At 39.8% G+C, this 19,532-nt stretch overlaps 1 protein-coding gene across 2 annotated transcripts in view; it reads left to right on the top strand.

Annotated features, from left to right (window-relative positions):
• The window catches only part of RASGRP3 (RAS guanyl releasing protein 3), a 70,097-nt gene extending 59,340 nt beyond the window's left edge, over positions 1 to 10,757 (top strand). Inside the window, exons 13-17 of one of the 2 annotated variants that reach the window (XM_017645558.3) lie at positions 75 to 222; positions 4,404 to 4,440; positions 6,479 to 6,604; positions 6,924 to 7,288; positions 9,039 to 10,757. In XM_017645558.3, coding sequence (XP_017501047.3) covers positions 75 to 222; positions 4,404 to 4,440; positions 6,479 to 6,604; positions 6,924 to 7,288; positions 9,039 to 9,047 — 685 coding nt within the window. In that variant the 3' untranslated portion in view covers positions 9,048 to 10,757. The remainder of the gene's footprint in view (positions 1 to 74; positions 223 to 4,403; positions 4,441 to 6,478; positions 6,605 to 6,923; positions 7,289 to 9,038) is intronic. The other variant, XM_073214430.1, reaches the window with a different exon arrangement.
• Positions 10,758 to 19,532: the final 8,775 nt, after the last annotated feature.

Genomic DNA, 19,532 nt, shown 5'->3' with positions numbered 1-19,532 from the left:
GGTTGGCACAAGAGTGGCAGCCACTTAGCAATGTGGTCTTCAAAGATCCCTCCCTCCTCTGATTCTCTTCACAGGGATGGCTTAATTAGTAAAGATGAGATGATGGCCTACTTCCTGAGAGCAAAGTCCCAGCTACACTGTAAAATGGGACCGGGATTTGTCCACAATTTTCAGGAAATGACTTATCTCAAGCCAACCTTCTGTGAACACTGTGCAGGATTTGTGAGTCTGTTTTCTGTTGTTTTCTTTTGCATGAAATTATTTGTGCAGCATTCTGAGAAGGCAGGGAAATGATACATGAACAAAATCTGTAGTCTGCTTCATATCAGAAGTAAAACATGATGGCTCCCTGAAATTAAGAATTATATTCAAAACAACAAGATGTGTAGCTTTTGCTGTAATCTTTCTAGGAATGCAGGTTGGCAAAGACAGAGGAGGCTGGTGAGGCCTCTTGACTCAAGAGAGCGGTTTGCCTGTAGTCCCTGCCAGGAAAAGGTTCCACTCAATGAGCCCTGGCCTTCATCACCTTTACTCCTAAGTGGGTGCAATTATGGGGAGTGTTTATCTCAACCAGTTCCTCCCAGGTCTTGTTTCATGTAGTATCAGTCATTAGCAATCCATCATGGCATGACTCAAAAAGGAAAAAAAAATATTTTTGGAGAGAAGATGGTTATAATAATAAAAAAGATTTACTTGGCTGCTGATAGTAACAAAGTACTTCTGTAGACATTATATATTTAATCCTCATAACTAGTCCATGAGGTGGGCATTTTACTCTTCCCATTTGCCTATGAAGATAGGTTCAGAGAGGACTCCCCACATCTCCCAGGATCACACAGCCACTAAAGACCAGAGCTGGGGCTCAAACTGAATCCTGTGCTCTGTGTGCACCACTGCAACAAAGGCAGATTGTCCACTTCGTTTCCCCACACTTGATAGTGCTTCAGCAGTTAAGGTCAGCTCTGACCCTGGTACTAAGCAAATTCTCCTGGGCCCTGAATGTCTTCTAGTTGACACCCAAGTTATATAAGATGGGAAATGTGGTGCTCTGGGTGAGGGTGGCCCAGCTGCCAGGTGAGGAATAGCTCCTTTGTCCAGATGCCAGAGCTCAGTTGTGTTAGCTCATTCAGTAGTCATGGCCCACTGTTGCTGCATATTGAATTCACAGCTGACATTGTATGCTACCACTGAATTACATTTTCCCATTCCTGGCTTGAGGAACTGGCTTTGGGGGACCCAAGGGCAGGAGTTTGTGCTCAAGCACACACTCCTCTGGGAATGGGTAAATGGGAGGTGGTGGTGACGTCCAGGATGGCCCCAGTGGCTGCAGCAGCTGGCGTGGTCACAGGGCAGAGCCAGCCTCTCCAGCCCCGTCTGCCCGCCCCCGGGAAGGAGGGCTGCTGCTCTATCATCTTCGCCCCTGGACCGCCTCACTTGATCACTTACCGTAAAGTAAATGCTTCTCCTTTTACATGTTTCTCTCTTCTGTTGGGAATTTTTGGATGTATCTAGACCTGAAATGCTGAAGTGGCACGGGGCGCACTGCTGGGCCACTGCAAGGCTCAGCCCAAAGTCAGCTTGGGACATCGGTCCTCTGGTGTGGGGCGAGAGTCGGTAGGCCCATATCAAACAGCAAAACCTTCTCTCTGCTCTCCGGTCCTTCTGGCCTTCTCTCCTTTCGATGGAGGCCCTAGTTCTGTAGAAGCAGCAAGGTGGTCTTCCTTGAGGACTTCCGCTTTCCCCTCCCTGACTCATCAGAGATTTGCTGGCGTCTTGATGCAGCTGTGATGAGGTAGAAAGCACTGGAGTTGGAGTCTGGGACTCTGTTTTGATCTCAGCTCTGCCCCTTATTAACTCTATGTCCTTGACCAAGTTATTGACCATCTTTGAGTCTCTCTTTTCCTATCTGTAGATGGGGTTAATATGCCTGCCATGTTTTGTAATGACTAAATGATATCAGGCATGTTGCATGTCACATAGCTCAGAGTAAATATCCTTGGTACTTTGTAATTTACTTAAAAATGAACTTACCTAAGGTTTTAATAGCCCTTCTTATTTTTCAAAATATATTTAATTTCATCGGTACAATTTGATTTGATCTTTACTCACACATACATTTTTTTAAAAGTCCACTAGTTTTCAGAGAGACTTAGAAATACATCTCTCTAGATCTGTCATTGAAAGGAATTGTGGGGGAATGCAAGGAACCATTTTTCAGTGACTGCACCACCTGCTTTTGAAATAAATTCCATTTTAAAGGTAAGGAAGACAAACAGACACTACTTAAAATACATTTATTTTAGCATTAGAATTCCAGAACTGAAAGAGTTAAGCTAATTCCCTGTTTTGGGATGTGGACAGGTTAGGTGACTTCTTTAAGGGCACATGGATGAGTAGCAGGACTGTGACTCATAGCCAGGTCTCCTGACTCCCAGCCAGTGCTCCTTGCCCTACAACAATTACTCTGAATCTTACAGCAGCCTGAGGTCTCACCTCAACAGGTTGTAGGAAGGACTCCTGCACACCCATCTCCATGGGCTCGACCTCTCCTGTCCTTGGCTGATGGGACTCAACTTTTTCAGCAGTTCCTGCGGCTGTGCTAGTAATGTGGCATATCTAGATATTAGTATGAATCTTCTTAAATCATATCCTTCTTTCTTAGGTCAGTGGCTTTTGCTCACATACAAAACACAGAGGGACAATTGCTTCCTGTGTTTCCTTCAAGTGACACATTCTTTTTTTCCCTACTTACCAGCTCTGAGACCTTGCCAAGTGGTTCCACCTCTCTGTAGCTTAATCTCATCTGTAAAAATGAGAAAATTATTACCTATCCCATAAGGATGATGTGAGCATTAAATGAGTTAATACACATAAAGAAGTTAAATTACACCTTTCATGTAACAAGCATTCAATAATGTTGGCTATCATTAATATTATTATTACTATTGCCAAGGGCTCCTTGATGAAACCATTTCTTAATCACTACAAAGTCTCCCAGACGTGGCACCTTGCAAATGATTCAATTCCTAGGTCATCACACTCGCCTTTTATAAAAAAGAAGCAAACTAGGTATCTTGAAGATCTGTGTAGCTCTGACATGGTGCGATTGTCCTGACCATCCATGTCCCTTTTCTGGACTGACTTTTCTGAGCCCTCTTCAATCCCCTGAGGCACCGGTGGCCTTGCTTCCAGCTGGATGTCTTAATAATTCTTCCAAGCCCCAAGGCAAACTACTGGCCTGTCCCAGGAAACCTTTGCATTTTAATTATGTATTGGGAAGGACCAAATAACTTTCAGTGCTCAAAGGAATCACCAACCACCAGGGGAATGTCCTTGTCAGGAAGAGGATAAGGAGCACCCTCCCCAATGCCCTTGAGTCTCTTCTTAATGGCAGCTACTTTCCCTTCTCATAGGGTCATGATGACCACCATCAGGGCATTATTCCTTCACAATGCATGTGAAGGACACTTCCATCAGCCCTAGCAGGCCACTGGCCCTGTTTCTTTCAAATCAGTTTATTAAGTAGATATCAGTCATCTGACCTTACTACTAAAAGGTTAGAAATGCAGCTTCTCCAGCTTGACCTAAACCCATTTAATTCATCAGTACTGTGTGTTTCTGGTGTCCCTGGTACCCACGTACAAGTGCTGGGGAAGGCATGAAGAAGAACACGGGAGGGCCCTTCATGGAGTTGACAGTGTGTCAGGAGGGCCAAGACACCACCTCCAGGATGATGCCCCCAGGTGCTTGGGCAAACATGCCCCCAGTGCACTGCAGGCTCTCACCTCTCTGCTGAGATGTTTGTCACTTCCTACACCCAACTTCCAACGTGCTTGGCAGAATCTGAGCCTTTTTTGCATCTCCCACAGCCCTGGCACAGGCCAAACCCCAAGAAAATGTGGAGAATGAATACATCAATACATAGATCTTTTCCTCTCCTATATTTTTCAGCGGTACTACTCAGAAAATAAATTCACGAATTCCTAATGCTTTAGTTGGATGTGCACTGCTTAGGTTGCTTAATTTCCTGTAGAGGGCGCCAAGAGCCATTAATATAATTAAAAAGGAGGCAGTGGGAGCCAGAAGCTTCCAAAGAGAGTGAGACTCCCCATAAATTTTGCTGAGAACACTTTATGCCAAAGTCCAACAAATGCACCAACGTCAGTTTCCCATCCCAGCTGCATGTGGCTCCCAGAAAGAAAAGGGAAGCAAAACTGTTATCACCCCCACTGGGGTGGGCTGGGAGAGGGTTCTTCTATCTGACAGGAAGGGTGTCAGGATTAGCTACATCCTGTTTGCGCTCCACCAGTCATCACACATCCCAGGATTTCCTTTTCTATAGTCTTGTTTTCTTTCCAGATTTTTCTTCAGATTCCCTGACATTCCTTTGTCTTTTGTTACAGCTCTGGGGCATAATCAAGCAAGGATATAAATGCAAAGGTAAATAAATGTTATTTTGTTAAAATTTTAACATGTGATGTTTGGGGCAGAAATCAAGTTTGTCTGATGAAACCACAAAAACCATGGCATCGTGGAGTACCTGGGTCTTCTAGGCCACTGGCGCCTGAAGAGTTAACGTGACTAGGAGAGGACTCCCTGGAGTTTCGGACAGCCCAGATGGGAATTTTATAACTTTTACAAGAGCAAGCAAACTACCCTTATCAACCCGCACATGCGTAGTCCCCTTCTCTAAGATGTCTTGCTAATTGTCAGCATACAGTTAAGGTGGGAATTTTGAAGTGGGACAGTCCCAACTAAAATACCATGTGTAAGAGCTTTGTCCTTCAAGGGGAAAAAAATGCACACTCATTTCTATAATACATATGCATTTCTTTCCACTCTCACACAAGTCATTTCCTTCTCTACTAAATCACAGATGATGATGAGAAAAGAGGAGAAACCTTAAAACTTAATTTTTGTCCCTTTCGATGAATTTTTCATATATCTCCCCCATTTAGCTGAAATTTATCAACAATTGAATAAATATATATTTGATAAATGCAATACATGGGTATATTAATAGGCATTTAGGAATCTGTTGCTATATGTATACATATGATTGTCATATATCACTGGTGTTTAAGAAATTGCTGGATATTTTATGCAGACTATTTATACTAGTTCTTTTAAGAATCTGATAATGCTCCCCAAACATATGGGAAAGCTACAAAAGGGAACATCTTAATCACAGAATGCTCACAGAGTCATATTATTCCTTGTGATACCATCTTTCCTCTAGCCAACCTTCAGTATTTGGCCCTCATTTTGCATCAACAGAGAGCTACCTTGAATCTCAATGAAAGCTGCATTTTCACGCTCAAAAAACCCTTCCACTTAGTTTTTCTGAATCTGTTGTCTTAGTCTATCTATCCTGGATTTTTACTTGCAAGCACTAAAGATACTACAATATGTTACTACTCAGCTGTAAGTCATTAGTTTTATACTGGTTCCTGTCCCTTATTCCCTAAAAGACACACAAACATGTACACACACAACTTTAGGAAGATGAAAATCAGTCAAACCCTTGGATCATCTTTGTACAATAGGGTATTTTCTCTTAAGGTTCACAGAGTGAAAAAACTAATTAAAATAAACTGAACATGTCATTTAATTTAATCTTTCCATGATGTCACTACAAGACCATTTGAAACAAGACCATCTGGGGACAGTGGGTATTGGAAAGAATTAGAGAAGTCATCTTTGATGGTGACAGAGAAATACACTTTTTTAAATGAGTATATCTGTTGAGTGATTCTAAGGGAAATGTAGGACCCTCATCATACAAAACAATTGTGTTACTATCTTCCAAAGTGGCCAAAATTTTCTACCCCTAGTAGCAATTAAGAGTCTACTTGCTTAACTAAGGCATCCTAATGGGGAATTTCACAGACTCTGGCACATTGCATTTCAAAGGCAAAGTCCCATCTTATCTTCTGTTTTTAGGCAGGGAAAGAAAGCACAAGATAGAACCACTTGTCCTGGAAAAGGTTTGGGGAAATGAAGATGAATAAAAAATGCAAACAAATACTGAACGGAGGGACACCTTGCTGTAAACGAGAAGAGGCAGCAGGTGGTCCTGGGAGAAGCTAGAAACTGAGGCCTCTCCCCCTCCTTTTGCGCAGGGAGCTTCTTTGCGGGGACTCCACCTTGGCCTGGGTCCCACATGATCGGAATTTAGTTTTGGGCAAAGGCAACTCCCCGTGTAGGCCGGCCCCCGTTACTTCATGCCCAGCACCTCATTGAACTGTGTAGAGGAAGAAGCTGAGCAAGTGTAAGAGAAGTTTAGGAACTCCAGGAAGGCAAGAGAGTTCCAGAGAACTGCCCTTTTCCAGCCCCAGAAACACCCTGTAGGCTTGGACCCGACTCAGGTTCACACACAGAGAAAGGAGTGGGCAGAGGAGGGCTGACGGCTCAAGCCCAGTAGGCACCCGACACACCTGCTTCACACTAGTCATCGTGATTCTTTGGGATTTTTCAGACTGTGGAGCCAATTGTCACAAACAGTGCAAAGACCTCTTGGTTCTGGCCTGCAGGAGATTTGCCCGGGCACCCTCCTTGGGCAGTAGTCATGGGTCGCTGCCTGGAAGTCCCTCGTTGCCCCCAGGTAATGTCCTCTGTTCATTTTCCTATCTCAGTTTCTCTCTGCTCACCTTCCCCATACCTGGACCTGGGTTGGGTTCTGGACCTAAACCTGGTCAGAGTCATTACACACCAAGGCCTTCTTCAGCATGAGCAGTGGTGGAGAAAGCCCTTGAATCCTGCTCATTTTTTGCACTTCCAGGTCTAACATGCGAGTCACCTACAGCCAATATAGTTCTGCCTCTGATCTATTTCTCTGGGACTCCTGTTGTTTGCACCGATTTAGAGGTTTTTTTATGAAGAAGTCAGATGTCAAATAATCACAATAAGCTCTCTGCCTCCAGTGCAGGATGAGGTGTTTGAGTTCCCTGGTGTCAGTGCTGGACACCGAGACCTGGACAGCAGAGCCATCACACTGGTCACAGGTTCTTCTCGCAAGATCTCTGTGAGGCTACAGCGGGCCACCGCCAGCCAGGCCACCCAGACTGAGCCTGTGTGGTCAGAGGCGGGCTGGGGCGACTCAGGGTCCCACACCTTCCCCAGAATGAAATCCAAGTTCCATGAGAAAGCAGCAAAGGACAAAGGCTTTGCCAAGTGGGAAAACGAGAAGCCCAGGGTGCAGGCTGGCGTGGATGTTGTTGACCGGGGCACCGAGTTCGAATGTGACCAGGATGAAGCAGACATGGCTGAGACCAGACAGGATGGTGAGGTCAGTGTTGGGTCAAAACACAAATAAAATTAGAAGAAGGAGGCTGAAATGGGCCGTGATGATGGGAGATAGCCTGGTAGTTTTGAAAGCAGAATGGTTGGGAATCAAGACATACACCACTTTTTATCTTGCTGTTGCCTAGGTATGTGACCCTGAGCAAATGATTTCTTCTTCTTAGGCCTCAGTTTATCTTGGGTAAAATTGAACCAAATGAGGCCTAAAACTTAGTGAAGGCTACCGTGTCTGTGTACTGAAACAGTGTCCTAGGGACCCAGGACTACTGTGTACATCTAACAGACCAGAATGCCAAGCCAGCCAGCTTAGTGCACCAACCTAGAATCAGGGTGCGAAGTGAGGAGGCAGTGGAAGCAAAAGACTTGCAGACAGAGGAGAGCTGGAAACTCTTGCCCTCACTGGAAGAACGTGGAGAAGGAGGTGGTAGTGGGAATCAGAGACACGGGGCCCTCGCTCTGTAAGCCAGGCTCGGCCTCCACATAAAAACTATGCTCGAGCATCCGAAGCAAATCGGGGAACATATGGAATGTGTTAGAGTAAGCTGAAAATGTAAATTGATTCAAGATAGACTTAGATAAATTTACTAGTCAACAGTGCATTGAGTATTAGGAAAAAGGATTTGGAGGAATTGGTATCATATTACTAACCTTCAAAACAATGTCATGAAGAGCAGCCATTGCCTCCCTGCTGAATCATTCTCATAAACAGATCATTAGGTCAGGCAGAGGTCCTACTGGGTGGAGCCAGCACTCGGTACTCCTGCGGGTGGTCCTCCGCATTCCGCTCACCAGGAGACCTGAACATACAGTCTCTTTAATTTCCCACGATGAGAAAAACTCCTATGACTTTTAGCCAAAATTCCTCTAAGTTCTCTTCTCATTGAAGACAATAAGGAGGCCAGACTTCACCTTCAGTCATATGAAGTTTATTCTAAGTTCTTGCTGAGCCATGTTTCCTTATAATGCCAGCTTTTAAAAAACAGCTTTATTGAGATACAATTTATCTTTATAAAATTTAAAGCATATAATTCAATGGCGTTTAGTATATTCAGATGCACAACCCTCACCACAATCCTAGAACATTTACATCATTCCCCAAAGAAACTCTCTACCCATTAGCAGTCTTATCTCCCCAGCCTCACTCCAGCCCCAGGCACCCCACTAGTTTAGTTTCTGTCCGTACAGATTTGCAATACCAACTTTATTTTTAACATTTCCCCTATCGAGGATCTTGGCAAGTAGTTCAGTTCTATCCTTCCCGGTCTTCTGCTGGCCTCACATAGTTCAAGTGGGAATATAAAGGTAAATAAGGAAAGCTTATGACTCGGGACAGAGGAAGATATCCAAGCACAAGGGATTCTAACTCAGGGTCTAAAACAGGGCTTTGAGGAGTTCATACTTTTTCCCTTATAAATGTTCTTCATTGCCCTTATGTTAATTTACATTGAGGATTTCTGGGAGGGAAACCTCAACAAGGAGCGCTTCAGATACCAACATTTGGTGGTGCACCCTGTGGGAGCATTACAGTGAGTCCTTGTTGGACTCCATGTGGGAGGCTTTAAGATTTCATGTGCTGGATGGATTACATGCTGTTAATTCCCTCTAAAACTTGCAAGGAGAAGGTACTGATCATGTGACCTGTTCCTTCAAATTTATCTAATGAACTGCTTTCTAGGGATATTCTTATTCTGTTCAATGAAACCCGGCCATACAACAGTCTCTGATTCAAATTGCAGGATGGCTGACTTCAGGCTGAGGACACTGGAAACAATAATGTTGACATTTGTAAGGAACAAATGAGAAACTCTGAAGAACACTCCAACCCTCAGGAAGTTATCTGAAAAGATACCTGGACACTTACTGCTTTGACACCATGGATCTCCCTGACTCTACTGTGGGACAGAGGATTTACCCTATGAACTATTTATTTCCTCCTTCCCTGCCCCTAGTTAGGTGCCATAGAGACTGCGTCACCTAGTTGGTAGTTAGTTTTCTCATGTAACTTTCTCTAGAGTCATTTACATACGGGTGAAATGAAAGTTTTTGTGCATGTACTTGATACTCATCTCTAAACTCAGACTTTGCTTCTGTTGTGAGAATATTATTTCAGTATTTTTATAAATGTTGGGGGTTGTTTAATGAGGAGTCTATTTAAAGGTCTTGTGTGTTTCTTGGATGGAACTGGGACTTAAGATTTTCTCAAGGGACAAGGAAGCTCTTCAGATCCAGGAATGCAGTGATTCTTCTAATGATGAGCTAATGCAAGGAGAAGCTGTTTACATTGTTCTTACCATACAGTTGCCATGATGATGTGTAATAAGTCACATGTTTATATTCACTTAAGTTTACCAATTCTGCAACACTAGGAAGCTATGACACAGCTGTGAAATCCCTCTGGATATTGCCATGGGAGAAAATTCACTATTATTGTCCCATCTGGCTAGGTTTAGTCATCTTTCTTAAGACTCCTATGAAGACCACTATTAAGAAATGTTAATAGCAATTTAAAAATCAATTCAAGTTTTTGGGGATAAAACTTAGGAGAAGAACAAACCAGCAAAAATTCTGCTTGGTGAACTGCAAAACCACCAGGATTTTTTAATAACTCAAAATTGTTTTAAGAATTGTGTTTCTTAAAGAAGAAAGTGTTTGGTGGTGAAAGAGAGCTCTTGTCTTCTTCCTACCAACTTGCCGTCCATAATGAAAGACTAGTTGTAGAAAGCAAATCATCACAAACCACCTTTGATTAACATTTTATTTGAACATTTAAAGTATCAATATTTTAAGTCTCTTCCTTTGACCCAAAATAACTAGACATGGGTTTGTTTCTCACATGATTAGAGGAAAGAGAATTTGGTTCACAAACAGAGCTGGGATTGAGCCTGTGGGTGAGGGGAATGATCTGATACCACGTGACCACTCAGAAACTGTCCCCCCAGAGGCTCACTGGTGGGCATTTGGGGGCTTCTGTGTACATACTCCATGTGAGAATGAATTTGTTCCCATTGAGGACAGCCACTTCTGTAAAGAAATGCTTTTCTTCTCTTTTTTCCATCAGGTAATTGAGGCCAGTTCTGCTCAGCAGACACTTGCTGAGCGCTTGCCCTGGGCACAAAGATGAGCAACACTTGGTCTCTGCCCTAGGGAGCTGAGAGCCTGTGGGCCTTAAGGCAAGATAATTCCTTAAAATATGATTCCAGATTTCCTAGAACTGAGTTGTGTCAAATAAATTCTGAGATCAATTTGTAGAGATACTGCAAATTAAATGAAGTCAATAGTTGAAAGAGCTGTGATTAAGCTAGATAGCAAGAGAACTTATTATTTGCAAGCACCTCAGAAAGCAACCATCCCCAAGTGTGTTTTATGTATGTACACTCTTTATTACTATTCCTAAATGCAATGAAAAATACATGTTAACAAAATTAAAAACAAAATGACAGTTTAAGTACAACAAATCTTTTTGTGTTTTTTTTATCTTTTTTTTTTTTCAGTTTTAAGAAAATTCAGGAAGAAATCTGTTCTTTGTCTTCTTAATTGCTTCACCTGCCACTTAGTTTGGTTTATTTTTCAATTTTCACATATAAGAAGGGTTTTATATTCCCACCCTTCCTATAATAAAGATATTAAAAGGACCTTGAGTAAAAAACAGACAAATAAATACAAACAAATATATATGTATATAGACACACACACACACACACATAATACTGCTATTATTACTTTGCTGAAAGGGAATTTGAGTCCATAGTGAAGCTGCTTTATAATTTTGATTATATCATTTAGTTATAACCAATGGTGATTCTGATGTTTCCAATTTATCAATTTCTCATAATCAGGGAAATACGTAAATTAGGCAAACCTATGGTGAGGCAAAAAGAACTATGATGGTTGGTCCTTCCAGACCTTCCTTTTGTAGATTTAATGATCATTTGTCACCTGTTAGGTGAAAAGTAAACACAAAAACAAACTCTTAATGGTACCAGGAGAGGGTAAGTTAGATGCTGCAATTAAGTCTGCACTGAAGGACGCACAAAGTGGACCAATGCTTTTTTTGCCTAACCAGAGGACGGCCCTACCTAGGATTGGAACCCTGTATGTCGACTGGCTGCTTCCTGAGCAATCAAATGCCCCCAGATTTCCATGGTAACAGTGTCTCTCCAGAGGTCAAAGAGGTTTGTTCTTTCACAATGAAGGCAGGACACCTACAAGAAGGCACACCTGTTATTGGTAATGGGAAGCTTAAGCATTCCTAAAATAAACAAACTGATTTTTGTCTGAGGAGGTAAATTCAGTCAAATGAGGTTACCACAGCATATCTTTGGCATGTAATCGTCAACCAGATGTAAATCCATCTCTACCAGTTGTGATTATGAGATCCTGGGCAGGTCACCTGCATCTATTTGAGCCTCAGTTTTCTTATTTGAAAAGGAGAGATTTCACTACCTTCCTCAACTACCTCATAGTTATTGTAAAGATCAAGTTGAATAATACACGTGAAAGTATTTTGTAAAGACTTCATAAATAATTAAGATTATTTTGCAATCAAGCAGTGTTCTTCTCTAAAATGGTCAAGATTGCAGATGACATGTTTTTCATGGCTGTGTACTTTGGAGGCCCTAAGCCCCACCTTTAACAAAATTGTGTGTCAAAAAAGAGTTAATTAAGCAAAGAGGTAGAAATCAAAAATATTCAAAAGGGTTTTTTTTATTCCTGGCACTCTATGTGTGTAGGGTTAGTTCTCGTCTGTCTTCTGACATTGGCTCTTCTCACTCCATTTGAAAATTGGTAGGCAAGGTTACAAAACCAAATGGATAAAATATAAATGAGTTTAGAGAAAAATAGGTCAAAGCATAAATATGATTAAGAGGCTGGCTCTAAAAAGAATTTACTATGGGGAGACAGAGGATAACAAAAATTAACTTTTAAAATAAAAAGTAGGCTGTTTGGTTTGACAACCAGAATGTATTTTACAACTACTGAAGGTGGCAATGATAGGAAACTACAGCTGACCCTTGATCAGCACAGGTTTGAACCATGTAGATCTGCTTATATGCAGATATTTTTCAATAAATATGTTGGAAAATTTTTTTGAGATTTGTAGCAGTTTGGAAAAATATTTTTTCTAGCTTTATTGTAAGAATACAGTATATAATGCATATATAAAATATGTGTTAATTGATTGTTTATGTTATTGGTAAGGCTTTTGGCTATTTGTAGTTCTGGGGGAGTCAGAAGGTATACACAACATTTTCCCGCTGTTGGGGGACGGGGGCATTGGTGCTTAGCCTCCACATTGTTCGAGGGTCAAATGTACTTGGAATACTTGGAATTTAAGATTCATCAGGAAATAGCATCCTCCGTGCTCTATGCAAAACTTGCTTGCTAAGTCTAGGAAGTACTCAGACCTCAAACAAAAATGTTTTCGTTTTAAAATGTTAGTGACATGTTGAAATTCACATCTATTCAGAGTCAAAGTGACTCGTAGTTATACATAATACCATAAGGAAAGCATCACTTGAGTGCACTCTAGAAGGCAGCTGGCCTGAACACTTCAAAAATAAAATGTCATAAAAACAGAAAAAGGAGGGAGAAGCAGTTGTGGATCAAGTGAAACACATTAACCAAATGAAACACAACCACATGCAATGTTGTGCCTTGATTGCATTCTGGATGCAAAACTTTAAAAAAAGGATTCTCTGGGGAGGGCAATTGGAGAAATTTAAATGTGTACTACAGGAGTCCCTTCTTTCCGCAGTTTCACTTTTCCCAGTCTCAGTTACCCGCCGTCACCCACCTCCAGAAGCAGGTGATCCTCTTTCTGATGATCGTCAGAAGGTCAGTAGTAATCTAACTCTACGTCAAAGTTCCTGCACTGTTCACCTCACTTCCTCTCAGCATGTAGGCATTTTAACATCTCATGTCGTCACAAGAAGGGTGAGTACAGAACAGTAAGATATTTTCAGGGAGAGACCACATTCACATCACTTTTATTACAGTATATTGTTATAATTGTTCTATTATTAGTTACTGTTAATCTCTTACTGTGCCTGATTTATAAATTAAACTGTATCCTAGGTATGAATGTATAGGAAAAAACAGTATCTATAAGGTGTGTGGTACTATCCTCAGTTTCAGGCAGCCACTGGGGATCTTGGAATGTATCCTTGGTGGATAAGGGGAGACTACATATTAAATAATATATTGTGAATGAATTTTAATTCACTTCAGTGTGATAATCATATTATGGTCATATAGACTGTCTTTACTTTTAGGAGATGCCTGCGGAAGTAGTTAGGGTTATAAAGTATCAATATATGCAATTTACTTCCAAATGGGTAGTAAAAAAAAGATTTTGTGTAAGGAGATCAAGCAAATGTAGCAAGATGTTAACAGTTGCCGAATCTAGATAAAGGGAATATGGATATTCACTGTACTGTTTCGTAAGCTTTTCATAAGGTCTGAAGTTGTAAAACAAAAGTTTGGAGAAAATAATGACTTCTCTTAGTGGAAATAATTTTAAAAAACAACGAGAATAAAAAACAAAAAACAAGTTCCGTTTGCAGAGAAACTAGGAGAAATCTGAGGTCTTAGGCACAGCAGGGAGAGATCTGAGATCTTAGGCACAGCAGGGAGAGATGGCCCAAAGCATCAGAGATTGATCAGCAGCTTGCAGGAGGACATGGAAGCAGCTGCTGCAGTAGAGAGGGATTCAGTGGCTCCAATACAGACAGGTAGCATCAAATGCCCCTCTCAGCACACGCGGGAGCATTCTGAAGTGTGAATCTTTAAGCCTCTGTTGACAACAGAAGGAACAGATAGACCAGCCAGTCGTGGGAGCTTCCTGGACCTGGTTTGATTCTGAGAAGTAGAAAAAGTGGAGCACACAGAAGGAATATTTGCAAGAGACCATCTGTTTCTGTTAGCAGAGTGCTAGGGAGCTTTGTGATAGAAAAAACAAAAACCCCACAGTTGCCAAACCTTGCCAATCAGCCTTTGCTAATTGAACTTCCACGTAAAGCCAAGAATTGTAAGACAAATTTCACCTGGCCTGGTCAAGGTCTTGTCTCCTTCCCTACGTGAACTTCAAATTTTGGATAAAAGCCCATAAGTAAAATAGTGAAGACAAAACAAAAACCAAGGGCATATTAAAGAAAAAAAAAGGACAGTTAAACAATTGTCACAAGACCTCTCCCCTGTACCCAGCAACAGTGTTACAGATCACACGACAATTGTTTCTCCAAGAATCAAAGTCACTAAATGGATTCCTGATCCACAGAAACTGTGATAGTAATAAATGCTTGTTATATTAAGTTCCTGAGTTGTAATAGATAACTAATACAACTGGGCAATTAAGCCGTAACTCATAACTTTGGGCTAAGGTCTCTACAGAAATAATTTGCAGCTTATCAAGTTTTCTTCAAGTTAGCATCTGGGCCCTAATCCATAATAAATAGTATATCAAACCAAGTTATATTCCCCTAGAAAGGAATTTCTCAACTTCTGTACTACTGACATCTGGGTCTGGAAAATTTTTTGTTGGGAAGGGGTGGGCTGTCCGAAGCATCGTACGGTAGGCCACCAGATGCTAATAGCACTCTATCTCCCCCTTAAGTCATGACAATCAAAAATGTCTCCAGACATTTCCAGATATCTTCTATGGGCAAAACTGCTTTGGTCTGGGACCGTTGCCGGTGCATCGGACTCACCCAGAGGTCTTGCTGAAACAGATTGCTGGGCCACATCCACAAAGGCTCTAATTCTGTAGGTCTGGGGTGGGGCCTGAGAACCTGCATTTCTAACTAGTTTCCAGGTGGGGCTGGTGCTGATACTAGCTGGGTGCCGCTCTGGAATATCAGAAGACCCCAAGGAAGGTTTGTTAGGCACTGCTCTAGAATGGCCCTGCAGGACATGCAGCCGTCTTTGCCCTATTTTAGGTTTTGGATGACATATCTCTCTAACTTTAAAGAAATATAAGATGAAGGGAATTCTACATAATTATAAAAGTAAGCATTGGAACAGAACTAAATCTCTCCAAATGATAGAATAGATACAAAAACCAAAACAGACCCTATATGACTTTCAAAAGTTATACAAATAGAAAACAGAACCCAAAATAATCAGACATTTGTTTTCACCTTACTCAGGTCATATAACAAGTATACAAAAAATAAGGTGCAAGACTTGTGCTGCCCAGCGTGGCAGCCATTAGCCCCATGTGGCTGTTGAGCACTTGAAATGTGACAAGTGCGTTATCTTTAAACCTCTGTTGGCAACAGAAGGAACAGATTGTGTGCTGTGTGCTGAAGTGTACTGTAGATACAAAATAGGCCAGATTTGGCAGTACTTAATAAAGCAGGCAAAATATGTCATAAGAGATTTTGTATATTGATTATATGTTGCAGTGATGTAATGGGTTAAATAAAATACATTGTTGAAAGTAATTTTAGCTTTTTTTCACTTAAGATAGCTACCATGAAATTTTAAATTGCACATGCAATTTGTATTTTATTTCATTTGGATAGTATTGCTTTAGAGAAAATAAATAACAAGATTAATTATAACAGCTGATACATATATGGTGCTTATTTCATTCCAGACACTGTTCTAAATGCTTTACACATATTAATGCATTTAATCCTCACCACAACCCTAAGAAGTAGATGTTATTATCATAGCTATCTTACAGATGAGGAAACTGAGGCACAGAAAAATGAAGTAATTTGCCTAAGATCTCAGTAGTGAATCTGGGATTTGGGTGCTATCAGTCTAGCTTCAGAGTCTGTAGTCTAAACCACAATATTAAAAATTGATACATATACATACTGAACTCTGTCCTCTGAAAACATCTCCTGTTCCATCTTCTTCAATGAAACATCGACAATCATTGACCATATGTCAGGTCACAATGAAAACATCAGTAAATTTTTAAAATTTGGAAATTATACAGATAAAATTGTACCATGATACTATAAAATTAGAATTTAATGGTAAAACCTGAAAAATGAAGCCTTTAAAATGTAGAATTAAAACAAAGCCTCAATCATCAAAATCTTTCAAATAACTCTTGAATCAGAGAAGAAATTGAAGAATATATAAAAATGATCACTACCTACAGAATTCAGTATTAATCACTGTCCAGGGGAAAAGTTAAGATCATAAATACCTGAATACATTAATAGGCCAGAAAGAATAAAAATAAATGACTAGTTTGTTTAAATCTAGAAGAGGCCCCCAAAAAAATGAAAGAAAAAAGAAAACCAAGTTAAAATGAATAATTTTTCAGGAAAATATAATCTCAAAAACTGCTTTAAGAATTAATGGGGTTTGTGAAGAGTTACTGTCCAAAGTTATCATCAGACTCAGATGGTATTACTAGAAACTTATTTTTTTTATTGAGGTAGCATTGATATAGAATCTTATATTAGTTTCAAGTACACAAGACAGTGGTTCAACAGTTACCCACATTATTAAATCTTCACCCTCACTAGTATAGCTACTATCTGTCAACATAGGAAAATGTTGCAGAATCATTGGCTATATTCTCTGTGCTGTACTACCATCCCCATGACCAACCGACATTAGGATTGAGAATTTTTGTGCCCCTTTATCTCCCGCAACCTCCCCACCCACCCACCCCAACCTCTCCCCCATGGTAACCACCAGAAACTTAAAGTATAGATGATTTCAGTGTAACTTACATTGTTTTGGAATACAAGAAAAAAACCCTAAAATCTTTTTTAAAAGCAAATATAATATTGATACCAAAAGCAATAAGAATTTCCCCAAATAAGAAAACTGGAATAATCTCATTTATGAATATCAAGGCAAACTTGAAACATTACAAATATGATACAAAATATGAAAGTTCATACTAGGAATTTAAGACTTGTTCAATGTTCATTCAGGACTATGTGATTGTTAAATCTAAAGAGTAAAATTATATGATCATCTTAATGCTAAATAAACATTTGATAAAATTCAAAACACATTTTGATTTTAAAATCCTTAAAAATAAAAATAGATGAGAAATGTGATTGAATCTGATCTCTCTCAACGCTCAAGCCAGCATGATACTTAGTGAGGAAACACTGTTAACATTTATTCTAAACTTAAGATAAGAAAGCTTACCATCACTATTATCGAATATTGCCTTTAAGAAGTATTATGTCATACAAAGAGAGAAAAAAAGAAAATAGGGGTATATTTAAAAGCAGGTAAAATAATTATTACAATATGACTTTATACTTAGAAACCCAAGAGAACTGACTAAAAACATACTACAAACAAAAAGAAAAATCACGCAGTTGGGTATTAAATTAATAGAAGTAGTTTTCATCAATACAGACAGGAATCAGAAGATAAGAGTCTTCATATATAAATGACAAAAATAGTTAAGATATCAAGGAATACATTTTTTAAGAAGCAAGCTAAACTTTAGTATGTTTTTGAGAGGCACAAGAGAAGATTGAAATGAATGCAAAGGCACTAAATTATTGGACAGGAAGAAAACATCATGAAGATTTTAGTTTTCTTCAAGTGAACCTTTGAATTTCTTACTGTGATCCCCAAAAACCATTAAGAGGAATTTTATTTTTTTAATCAGCAAATTGATTTTAAAGTTCATAGAGGGACAAACATGAATTGTTAGGAAAGAACTGCAAAAGAATAATGAGTGAGTAGTTGAGCTCTGTCGGACATTCAAAACTAAGGTATAACAATCTGTTGCAAGGGTATGACTCAATAGAAGTACAATAGCAGGTTCAGAGATAGGAGAAGCAGTGAGGTAATTAAGTATATGATAAAGTGAGTGTCATATCACTTCAGAGAAATAATCCAATAAAATAATTTGAAACAACTGGGTGGTGGTCTTAAATTTGGATTTATAGAGCAAGACGTATACCATGATAATTTCCAAATGAAAGATTTAAACGGGGGAGAAATTGTATTATAAACTATGGGATGATTATTTTAAGTTATTATCTTTGATAAGGAAAGTTTTTCTAGCTATGACACAGTCTCCAGAAGCCATAAAAGAGAAGATTGATAAAATGAGCTTTATAAAACATAAATAAAAAGTCTGAGTGGCTCATCCCTCCAAAAGCTAAGTCAAAAGATAAGCAAAAAATATTTTAGATTAATTATAAGTCATACCACTAACCCAGAGCTAATTTACCTAGATAAAGAGTTACAATTTGCTAAAAAAAATTTCAATATCCTGGTTTCAAATAAAATGGGCAAAGGAATTGAACAGATAATTCCTTTGAAAAGAAATCCAAAGGACTCATGAAACCCTGTTACCTTCTTCACTAATAAGAAATATAATTTAAAACTACCCTGTTATAACAGTTTCACTTGTACTCAAAAATTTTAAATACTTTTTTGTTGCACGTGTGAGAAAATAAACATGCTCTTACATCACTGTTGGGAATGTAAATTTGTAGAACCTTGATGAAGACCATTTTGACAACACCTGTGACAATCAGAAATGTAATTTCTTTTTGACCTAGTAACTCCGCATCTGGGGATTTATCCTAAAGATGATGATGATGATAAAAATACCAGCAATAGCAGCAACTATTACAGCATTTACTGTATGCTGGGCACTGTTCTAAGCAGCTTACATAGGGCAATTCCCTGTAACTCCGCACTAACTTGAGTTCTTAGTGATGAGAAACCTGAGACACAGAGAAGTTAAGCAATAGGCCCACGGGCACACAGCCAGTAAGTGTTGGGGTCAGGCTTCGAATCCCAGCAGTATGTCTCCAGGATCTTACGTGTGACCTTTCAAGACATACTTAGACATAAGAGAATTACAAAGTGAATATGGTTTTTCACTACAGTATGTTGAAGATAGAAAACAACTGGAAATAATCCAGTATCCATTAATAAAGCCCTGGTTAAATAAGTGGTTACATCCATACAATGTAATACCATGCAGATGTCAAAAAGAAAAAAGAGAGAAGAAACGCTTTATGAATTGATATGGAAAAGTCTTCAAAATATGGTAGTCCCCCCTTATCCTTGGTTTTGCTTTCTGCAGTTTGTTACCCTAAGTCAGTGCGGTCCTGAAGCAGATGGTCCTCCCGAGGAATTAACATCAGGTCAGTGGTCGCCTAATGCTACATCCCAATGCCTCCGCCACTCACCTCACTTCCTCTCATCACACAGGTAATTAATACTCTCACGTCATCACAAGAAGAGGGAGTACAGCACAATAAGATATTCTGAGA

Source organism: Manis javanica, chromosome 1 (assembly GCF_040802235.1).
Source record: "Manis javanica isolate MJ-LG chromosome 1, MJ_LKY, whole genome shotgun sequence".
Classification (NCBI taxonomy): Eukaryota; Metazoa; Chordata; class Mammalia; order Pholidota; family Manidae; genus Manis; species Manis javanica.
This window is presented reverse-complemented; position numbering and strand designations above follow the sequence as displayed.